The sequence below is a fragment of the Danio aesculapii genome, chromosome 4, assembly GCF_903798145.1.
Source record: "Danio aesculapii chromosome 4, fDanAes4.1, whole genome shotgun sequence".
NCBI classification, from domain to species: Eukaryota; Metazoa; Chordata; class Actinopteri; order Cypriniformes; family Danionidae; genus Danio; species Danio aesculapii.
Genome location: NC_079438.1, coordinates 56,753,890 through 56,765,049, shown reverse-complemented (window position 1 = coordinate 56,765,049; position 11,160 = coordinate 56,753,890). Strand labels below are relative to the sequence as shown.

Here is an 11,160-nt window from a genome sequence, read left to right as displayed (position 1 = left end):
ACTTAATATAAGATGCTTATAATATATCTTTCTATAGTACACATCACTATTTAATATTTCAAAATAATCAATTACATATTTATATTTGTTTTTATTGGTTTATTTGCATGTATGTTAATGTAAATATACATATAATGTAATTTATAATTAAATTGCATAAAATTTCCCCCAGGTATTTTGGTAAAATGTTTATCAGATAATAAATAAATCAAATTTATATCTATTTTGATACATTTACACTACCTGACAAAAGTCTTGTCGTTGATCTCGGTTGTAAGAGCAACAAATAATAACTTGGCTTATAGTTGATCATTTGGAAGTGTCAGATGGTGGATTTTTCTGATAGATCGTCTGTTGAACTGCATCTCAATCATCACAAATACTGCAGAAGACCTACTGGAACACACATGGACACAAGATTCTCATAGAAATCAGTCAAGTTTGGTGAAGAAAAATCATGGTTTGGGGTTACATTCAGTATGGGGGCGTAGAGAGATCTGCAGAGTGGATGATCAACAACAACAGCCTGAGGTATCAAGACATTTGTGCTGCCCATTACATTACAAACCACAGGAGAGGGCAAATTCTTCAGCAGGATAGCGCTCCTTCTCATACTTCAGCCTCCACATCAAAGCTCCTGAAAGTAAAGGTGGTCAAGGTGCTGCAGGATTGGCCATCCCAGTCACCAGACATGAACATTATTGAGCATGTCTGGGGTAAGATAAAGGAAGGAGGCGCTTCATATAAGCCACTTCGGATACCAAATGATCAACTAGAAGTCAAGCTATTATTTGTTGCTCCTGAAACTTGGATAGGCGACAAGACTTTTGTCAGGTAGTGTATGTATACACAAATAGACACACACACACAAACACAGATACAAGCAAACACAGACACACACAGACATGCACAGAAACAAACACAAGCAAACACACACACCACTCCCAAACTCTCAATAATGAGGAGCCAGCGCCTGGTAAATCTCTGGGCATATATAAGAACATCAACATTTATTGGACATGATATAAAACAGATGAAATATGAACATTTGCATATTGACTCTGATACACAAGCTCTTCTGCTCGGCTCTGCTCTGCTCATTTAGTCCGGTGTACGGTATATTTACATCATCATCTTTACACTTTATACATCGAAGAGAAACACCGAAAAATCCTGCTTATTGCTTTTTGTCAACCGTTGTCCACGTCTCTCTCAACCGAACTCGCTAAACAATCTCCTCATAAAGCTCTCTATTAAATATATCTCAGCCATAGAAAAATAAAACAGAAGCTGGACATTCATGAGTGTGTCGGGAAAACAGTGTGTGTCTATTGCGGACTATCAAACATACAGATCATTGTACATGTGCTGCTGTCCATGGGCACCTTATTGAGAGCTGTACAGCGTTTTATACATAGTAAAACCAACCATGAGTGTGTCGTACAGTGCAAAAAAGATATGAGTACTAAAAAACCTCATCGAGCAACACTGGCTAAAACCTGGATAAAATCCATAGAAAACAAAGCAAACGATGAAGGCCAACAGTGGGGGGGGTTCGGGGTGCCGTCAGGAACATCCGTCTGGGGGTGAAAGCACCTTAAGAACTGGAGGAGTATAAATAATAGGATTAATAATAGGAATAATAATCACTAGGAATCAGTCGCTGTCGAACTGAGGCCTGGATGCTGTTGAGTTCGTGTTGGGCAGCTGATGCGGGAGGGGGCGAGACTTCCTGTCTGATGATGGTGATGATGTGTTCTTCCTGTCACATGACGCTGGAGACACAAACAATAAACACATTGTATACACTTCAGTATGTCGTTACAATTAAACTTGTGACATGTTTAATAGCCGATCGAATATTCGTTTAAGAAAATAAAAAAGCAAGTCATGATGATAATAATGATAACGGTGGCACGGTGGCTCAGTGGTTAGCACTGTCGCCTCACAGCAAGAAGGTCGCTGGTTCGAGTCCCGACTGGGTCAGTTGGCATTATTATGTGGAGTTTGCATGTTCTCCCCGTGTTGGCGTGGGCTTCCTCTGGGTGTTCCGGTTTTCCCCACATGTGTGTGTGAATGTATGAGTGAGTATGGGTGTTTCCCAGTACTGGATTGCAGCTGGAAGGGCATTCGCTGCGTAAAACATATGCTGGAATAGTTGGCGGTTTATTCCGCTGTGGCAGCCCCTGATAAATAAAGGGACTAAGCTGAAGGAAAATGTGTGAATAAATAATAATAATAATAATAATAAATAATAATAATAATAAATAATAATAATAATAATAATAATAATAATAATAATAATAATAATAATAATAATATAACAACAACAATAATAATAATGCATTTTATTTCAAGACAAATTTTGATGCATTAGCAAATATATATATATATATATATATATATATATATATATATATATATATATATATATATATATATATATATATATATATATATATATATATATATATATATATATATATATATAGGTCATTGTATAACAGTGGTTTATTCTGTAGACAATCCAAAATAATATATAGCTTAAGGTGCTAATAATATTCACCTTGAAATGGTTTTAAAAAATTAAAAACTGCTTTTATTCTAGCTAAAATAAAACTTTCTCCAGTAGAAAAAATACTTTAGGAAATACTGTGAAAAAAGTCTTGCTTGCAAACCTCATTTGGGAAATATTTGAAAAAAATAAAAATAAAAAAATAAAAATAATCACAGGAGCATGTTATTTAGACTTCAACTCTATTTAAATGTAGTTTTAATAATTAGTATGCATTTTAATTATGACCCTTATGTAGTTATATATTAAAAATAATAAAATTGTGAAACTGTAAAATAGATAGATACATAAATCTGCAAGGTGTATTTTCATTATGTAAATGATATTTGTTATTGTTCCAGTATGTTAGTGATGCATGATAAAGCAGTGTTTCCATCATTACACCTGAGTTACATTTACATCATCGTCATGTTTAATTGACTTCACTCACTAACAAAAACTAATGAAATAAACCCCACCATCCACAAAACATCAGTCTAAATAAAACAGCTTCATGTGATCATACAAACAATACAAAAGATTACATTTACCTGAGCATTATTATGAATTTGTGTGAGTGTGTGTGTGTATACATATACACATATATATATATATATATATATACACATATATATATATATATATATATACACATATATATATATACACATATATATATATATATATATATATATATATATATATATATATATATATATATATATATATATATATATATATATATATATATATATATATATATGTTGATGCTTATTATGAGTGTGCATATATATGAAAACGATCTTCAACAGATCAATAACATTTCCACAGTATTTCCTATATTATTTTTTCTTCTGGAGAAAGTCTTTTTTAGTTTGGCTGGAATAAAAGCAGCTTTTAATTATATTCAAACCATGTTAAGGTCAATATTATTAGCACCTTTCAGCTATATTTGTTTCTGATTGTCTACAGAATAAACCACTGTTATACAATGACTTGCCTAATTACCCTAACTTCACCCTAATTACTAGTTAAGCATTTAAATGTCACTTTAAGCTGAAGACTAGTATCTTGAATAATATCTAATAGCAAAGAAAAAATAAATCACTTATTAGAAATGAAGGATAAAAACTATTATGTTTACAAATGTGTTGAAACAATCTTCTCTCCATTAAGCAACACTTGTAAAATATTTTTAAAAGAATTCATTTTACAAAGAGGGCTAATAACTTTGACTTCCACCACATATATAGTGTGTAAAAAGAGTGTGTCGTGGTGTGCAGTGGTGTCTGAATGACTCTTAATTGCAGTGTTAATTAGTGGATCTTTCTACTCAGTGAGACTCTGAAGCTAATGAACTCTAGTCGGAAAGCTAATTACTGCTTCATTTGAGGGGATCCTTCATTTTCCTGAGAGAACAGACAGATTACACACACACAGCCACACACACACACACACACACACACACAGCATTTATGACACAGTAAAGCCTGCACTCAGAGCAAACAGGAGCTGCTGTGAAACTGATTTTATGAACAGCATCATAAAGAGTCATTATACATTATAAGACCTGTGCACATCTCACAGCAAGAAGATAGCCGGGTCAGCATTTCTGTGTGGAGTATGCATGTTCTCCCCATGTTGGCGTGGGTTTCTTCCGGGTGCTCCGGTTTCCCCCACAGTCCAAACACATGCGCTATTAGGGAATTGAATAAGCTAAATTGGCCGTAGTGTTTGAGTATGTGTGTAAATGAGAGTGCTTATGGGTGTTTCCCAGTACTGGGTTGCAGCTGGAAGGGCATCTGCTGCATAAATGCTGGATAAGTTGTCGGTTCATTCTGCTGTGGCGACCCCTGATTAATAAAGTGACGAAGCCGAAAATAAAATGAATGAATGAATTAATATTCTAAGCTGTTTCCATCTTCACTTCTCAAGGAATATGTGTGTGTGTGTGTGTCTATGTGTCTTACTGGTGCATGAGTCTCCTCTCACACACACATGAAGTGTGACCCGTCCGTCAGCTGTGGAGGGGAGGGTGGAGGCGGAGGAGAGGACGAGGAGCTTGGAGATTGAGGAGGAGTCGACACACTGTTCACTGCAAAACACACAGTGCATGCACACACACACACACACACACGCATGCATACACGGTTAGTCACGTATTAAAACACTCAGGCAAGACACACAAATCAACACCTTCTAACTAGAACTGATTCTTTTTTTAAATATACCAGAAGAGCTGATCAAATGACTCTTTTGAACTGGTTCTTTTAAGTGAATCAAATATATGTGGTAATGTGGAATGGTTTTTTTTTTGATTCACTGAAATTAAATTTACTAAAAGGTTATAAAACGCTCCAATATGCAACAGGTTTTGTGTTAGTGGTGGTGCACTGGTATCTGAAACTTGAATATGACAATGTATATTTAATTTATTATACAACTGAGTTTATGAATTGCTGTAAATGTAAAGAAGTAAGATATTTAAATAAAGATCATTCAATGTAAGACGGTGGCTCATTGGTTAGCACTATTGCCTCACAGTAAGAAAGTCGCTTGTTCGAGTCCCGGCTGGGCCAGTTGGCATTTCTGTGTGGAGTTTGCATGTTCTCCCCGTGTTAGCGTGGGTTTCCTCCAGGTGCTCTCATTTCCCCCACAGTCCAAACACATGCGCTATATGTGAATTGATTAAACTAAATTGGCCATAGTGTATGAGTGTGTGTGTGTAAATGTGAGAGTGTATGGGTGTTTCCCAATACTGGGTTGTGGCTGGAAAGGCATCCGCTGCTCAAAACATATGCTGGAATAGTTGGCAATTCATTCCGCTGTGGCGACCTCTGATAAATAAGGGACTGAGCCAAAGGAAAATGAATGAATGAATAAATGTATGACTTTAAATGTTATGTATCAAATGTAATACATATATATGTATCCATATATATACATGTGTGTGTGTGTGTGTGTGTTATGTAATTAAATACACAACATGAATACGTTGAAACACTAAAATTAAGCAGCAGCATAAGGTGCAGTTATAACGTTTAAGTCTTTAAAATATCATCTCTTAAGTTATCAATACATAAATATAAATATAAATACATCCACACATATTACTTTATATAATGTACATACTGTGAATGATGTAACCGCATATATAAAGAAACATGCAAATTAATAAATATATAAAAAACCAATATAATTCATTAACATGTAATATAATCACTCTAGTAATAACATAAAACTACATCACCTTAGATTAAAGTCACTCACTCACTATCCATAGGCTTAGTCCCTGATGTATTAATGTATTGATTAATTGATTTAAATATTGACTTTTAAATTAAAGTCTAACCCACATTTATAATTATAATATATATATAAGAAACATGTAAATGAATAAATATATTATAAAAACACGCAATATAAATCACCAAAATCAAAATCTCTGAACGCAACTTTTAAAAGGCACCAGTGCACAGCAACTCTGGTAGCGTTAGTGTTAGTGGCAGCATGCTGACGGAGCATTACGGGAGGGTTTAGGAGGGAAAAGCATCTTTAAACACTTTCCTGAAGCCAGAGTTTGTGGTAGTGACTGAGAGAGTGTGATCTGCTCTGCTGACCTGTGATCAGTGTGCTGTGTTTGCTGTTGCTGAGCTCATAAGAGCCCTCCTGCTGCTGAACTGAGTCTTTCTGCTCCTCTTCTTCATCTTCTTCATCCTCCTCAGTGCCCACACGTACCATCACTGCCGTCTGCAGGCTGAAACACACACACACACACAATCATGAACTCCTAAACCGCAGTGTCTATCTGTGTGAGTGTGTGTTTGAGCATGTGTGTGTGTTTGAGCGTGTTTGTGCTTGTTTATGTGATTTATGGGCACACAAATGTGTATAATGACATGGGTATGAGGTATTACGATGTTGAGGTGGTTTATGAGGACTTGCCTTGTGTCCTCGTAATTTAAAACTGTTCAAAATCACACTTAGCTGTGTTTTTTCACATTCAGATTTTGTGTTGGTGGAGCATGCAATAAGTTATTTTACTGTATAAAATGACATTATGCCTGTGGAGAATCCTTGTAAATGCCAAAAATCTAGTGAGTGTGTGTGTGTGTGTGTTTCGCTATACTTGTGAGGGTCAACTATACTCCCTTTATAGTGAAATCCAACTGGCAACCCACTAGTGAGAACATTTTACCGGGCCATTACCAATTAAAATTCCTTATAAATCATCCAGAATGTGTTTTCATCAGTATCTAATGATTGACCCATCAGGGTTTGAGTTAGGACTAGGGGTAGGCCACAAAAAATACCCTTAACCTGACAGAAAAACAATGTCAAAACTATTGTCAATGCAAAGGTTATGCAACGTACTTAGTAATAAAGGACAACAAACATGTGTAAGAGTGTGTGTCTGTGTGTGTGTTGTCAGCTCTACCTGTTCTGAGTTGCCAATTTTCTGTCATACTGCAGTTTACACTCAGATTCGTCCTGGTTCAGCACTGGTTTGGGACTCACACTCTTCAGGAGAGACTCTTTCATGGAGACCGAGCGTGTCACGGATGCTTTCTCCTGTACACACACACACACACACCCATAAAAACACCCAATAAGTTCTCTACAATGTTCACTGCTTTATGCAAACATGGCTAGACATGTTTACCTATATGTTGACATCAATCAATCATTCAATCAATCAATCAATCAATCAATCAATCAATCAATCAATCAATCTACAGTACATAAATGAGTACACCCCAGTTGAAAATTAATATTTTTATCAATTTGTTAGTGAATATAGCCAATGTATTTTGGTGCATTAAATTTTTTTTTTTTTTAAACAGTAACAGTCAGCTAATAACTTTAGGAATAGAAAGATAATACAATTAAATACAAATAAGATATTGCAAAACAAATTTAAAATAATAAAAAATACATGTATTATATTTATTGAGTGATTCAAATCTATACAATAAAATCATGCAACGAATAATATTGAGATATTAAAAATATAGAAAACATTTGAAATTCCCTTTCATATTTCCTGTTTATTTTTAAGGAAACGGTGTGTGAATATGCACCTTGATCTCCAGGTGCATGTGTGCTGGCTGCTGCTCCTCAGTGTCTCTGCAGTTTTCCTCTGTGTGTTTTGTGTCTCGCTCCACAGGCGTCATGTCTCTGCGCTCGTCCTGCTCGTCTGGAGAGATCGCCGGACTCTTCTTACGTGCCTGAAAAACAAACGCTCAGCTTAAAATCACGCAGGAGGAGGCAGAAAACACTGAAGCTGAGCAACTGAATTACAAACAAGTCCAGACAAACCTCCAGTGTAAGCCCTGCCTATATTGTTTGTTCACATTAGAAAAACCGTCCCACTTCCACTTGCATTTAATGTCAACTTTGAATCAATCCTGTAATGAATCTAGATCACAGATGCCAATGGTAACCTTTGATTTGGTTCACCAATCAAGTTTGGATTCGGGCCCTTCATGAGAAAAGGTTTGAGCACCTCTGATCTAGATGCAGACATGATGCAATCTCAGACAAATGCAAGCTGAATTGCTTGTAATGCCTTTAATGCACACAACTAACCCCGCCCCTGACCCCACCCCTCACAGTGATGCCACTAGCTCCATTGTGTCTGTGATTGCACGTCTGAGACTTCAAGTCTGCAGTTAGCTACCATCGGGAGTGTGTGAAGCAGATACCTGCAGTGTGTAGTATGTGTTGTCTTTAGTGAAAGACAGACTGCGTGACAGAGAGCCGTCTTCTCTCCTGCGCTCTCTCAGCGCCCCCTGCTGGTGTCGTCTGATTCTCTCCATCTGCTCCTCCACACTCATGCGTGTTCGGCCCACTTCAGCACCACAGCTCATCTGCTCCACAGCGCTGCGGGGACGGTCCTGCGGCTGACACTGAGCACACCACATAGAGAATAAATGAAGTTGCGCATTTTTAAGGCACAACATAGAGTTTTGCAGCAGTATATGCAGTATGTAGAGCACACTGCACTTACTGTTCTGGGATCAGGCTTTTTGGTCTTCCTCAAGGTGACGTAGGAGGCGATGGTGGAGGACTCAGGCATGGGTGATTTAGTTCTGGGACTGACCACTCCTACTGGGTAAACTATACCTGGTAGACACACAAAATAATCATACACACAGTGAACACTGAGTGTGAGGCATCCCTGTGAAAAATAACATTATATTTGGTATTTTAACATGACATTCCTATCACAAGCATTTCTGCGGCTCAATATAGTTCCTGTTCTCACTACACAGCCTAGAATGAACAGAATTCACTAAAGTTGTTGGTAATATTGATGAAGAAAGATTCATTTCAGGTTTTTGTGTGCTTTTTCCTGATCTACTAAATATATTTTGTTCATTCTAATAAGTGTTCCTTAATTATATTGGATAGTTCTTTCTTCTAGAGTCTCTTCTATTCAAGTCCATTTAGATCTATTCCATTATATTAGCTTCTCATTCATTGCAATGCATTCTACTCCCCTGCATTCGTTCCTCTTCCAATGCATTCTATTATATCCCATTCCATTCTCTTCCTTTACAATGCAATCTATTCTACTGCATTCTCTTCTTTCAGTTTATTCTACTTCATTGCATTCTATTCTCTTCCACTGCATTCTATTCCACTTTCTTCTCTTCCATTGTATTCTATTTCACTGCATTATCTCCTCTTCTTTTCCATTCTATTCAATTTTGTTGTTCTGCTCTTTTCTTTTCTCTGCTTTTTTATTCTATTTCACTGCAATCTATTATATACTATTGCCTTCTCTTCCATTCCATTCCATTCCATAAAATAAGAATATTTTAAGAAATTCTTATTACATGTTTTATACTGTTGTCATTTGTAATTTTACTGTTTCTGTATGTGTGATCATGTGTTTTTGATTTTAGGTTGCCTTTTAAAATCTGGCAGGGGGCAACAGATGTTAATTAGCCCCCGTGGCTAACTCTGCCTTATTTACAGTCTCACTGTTTATTAATGAGCATTGTCCCTGTTAAATAAAATAAATTACAAATTCTATTCTAATCCACTGCATTCTCTTCCACTGCATTATATTCTATTCCATTGCAATTCCTTCTCTTTTTTTCTATTCTATTCCATTTCATTGCAATCTATTCTATTCTACTGCATTCTATTCTATATCTGTTTATTAGTTTAGTTCAGTTTTTCTTTGTTTAAAAAAAAAACAATGTACAAAATGCTAAACTGAGACTTCACCAGCGTCAACATACTGTTGCTCTTCTGCCATTTTCACTTATTTCTCCTGCCTTTATTTGCAAGCAGCTTTGGATTAAAGCATCTGCGACAGTAAATCCATGTAAATGTGTTTAATATTGGACTGAGGAACAGCATGGAGAAGAATTACACCACATTGTACTCAGTTTTTTTTTTAAACACATCATTATTTACTGTTTAAGGGAAGTTACTTTAATTATTTATGCAAATTTAATTCTGTTCGATTCTAATTCTATTCCATTCTATTTGCATTCTATTCTTAATCTCTTGTTCTAAATTCATGTCAATGTGTTTAACAGTATGGAGTAAAATTACACCACATTGTACTCAGTTTTTTAAAACATGTCACTGATTATTCATAATTTAAGTGAAGTTACTTCAATTATTCATGCAAATTCTATGCTATTCCTTTGCATTTTATTCTATTTTTCTATTAAATTCTATTCCATTGCAAACATAAATCTGTTTATTTATTTTGTTCTCTTTTTTTCTTCTCTTTGCTTGTAAAAATAAATAACTATTTACACAACGCTAAACTGAGACTTGTCATCTACTGTTGCACTTCTGCCCATTTCACTTATTTCTACTGCTTTTACTTGTGTGCAGCTTTGGATTAAAGCGTCTGCTACAGTAAAGTAAAGTAAATGTGTTCTGTGGAGCACCTTTAGTGACACCAGGCGGCTCTTTCTCTGCCGTCTGCTCTGATTTGTCTTCACCGTTACTCTCGTCGACTTCTGCTACTGTGGTCAGCTCCGGCTCGCTTTTATACAGCCTGTAATCCGGGCCCTGCGCAAAACACAACCGCCATGTGTTATTTACAACACACACACTGACGGCATTACGGGATGCTTTGTGAGCATGGATTACATGTTCTGATGGCAATGAGAATATGTAATACATCTCGAGGAATCTAAGCCTCATAAAGGATGAAGTAGAAACACAAACAAAGCGGCTGATCTGAGAATGTTCACGGGAAGAGCTCAAGGATACTGATGACAAGGAAACATAAGGATTAAAATGCAACAAGCACATGACAAATATCTCAAACAAAATGGATTTTTAAATGAATGTTTAGAGGCAGATACATTTTGTTTTCATTCCACTGGAGAAATAGCATCACACAAGCTTGATGATTTGAGGATGAGTAACAGTGTGCTTGTTTTATAACATTAAAAGCTGATTTAAATGACTATTTTAATGACTAATACAAAATACCAAGACACATAACATTTCTAAAATGACCACACTTCACATAACGTTTGAAAAACACATGCACATATTAGTGAAAGAGATTTTAAGTAACGTTCAGTTTATAAAGTAAAAACGTAAAATGAAAATATACTTTACAT

General features: G+C 35.9%; 1 protein-coding gene across 20 annotated transcripts in view; it reads right to left on the bottom strand.

Annotated features, from left to right (window-relative positions):
* Positions 1-974: 974 nt before the first annotated feature.
* plekha5 (pleckstrin homology domain containing, family A member 5) overlaps positions 975-11,160 on the bottom strand; it is a 192,715-nt gene continuing 182,529 nt past the window's right edge. For 13 of the 20 annotated variants that reach the window (XM_056456195.1, XM_056456180.1, XM_056456182.1 and 10 more), the window contains 7 exons: positions 10,474-10,597; positions 8,565-8,680; positions 8,260-8,463; positions 7,636-7,782; positions 6,993-7,126; positions 6,175-6,311; positions 975-1,775 (listed from right to left, as the gene is read on the bottom strand). In XM_056456195.1, coding sequence (XP_056312170.1) covers positions 1,657-1,775; positions 6,175-6,311; positions 6,993-7,126; positions 7,636-7,782; positions 8,260-8,463; positions 8,565-8,680; positions 10,474-10,597 — 981 coding nt within the window. In that variant the 3' untranslated portion in view covers positions 975-1,656. Of the gene's footprint in view, positions 1,776-4,524; positions 4,650-6,174; positions 6,312-6,992; positions 7,127-7,635; positions 7,783-8,259; positions 8,464-8,564; positions 8,681-10,473; positions 10,598-11,160 lie in introns of all 20 variants that reach the window. The other 7 variants (XM_056456181.1, XM_056456196.1, XM_056456200.1 and 4 more) reach the window with 1 other exon arrangement.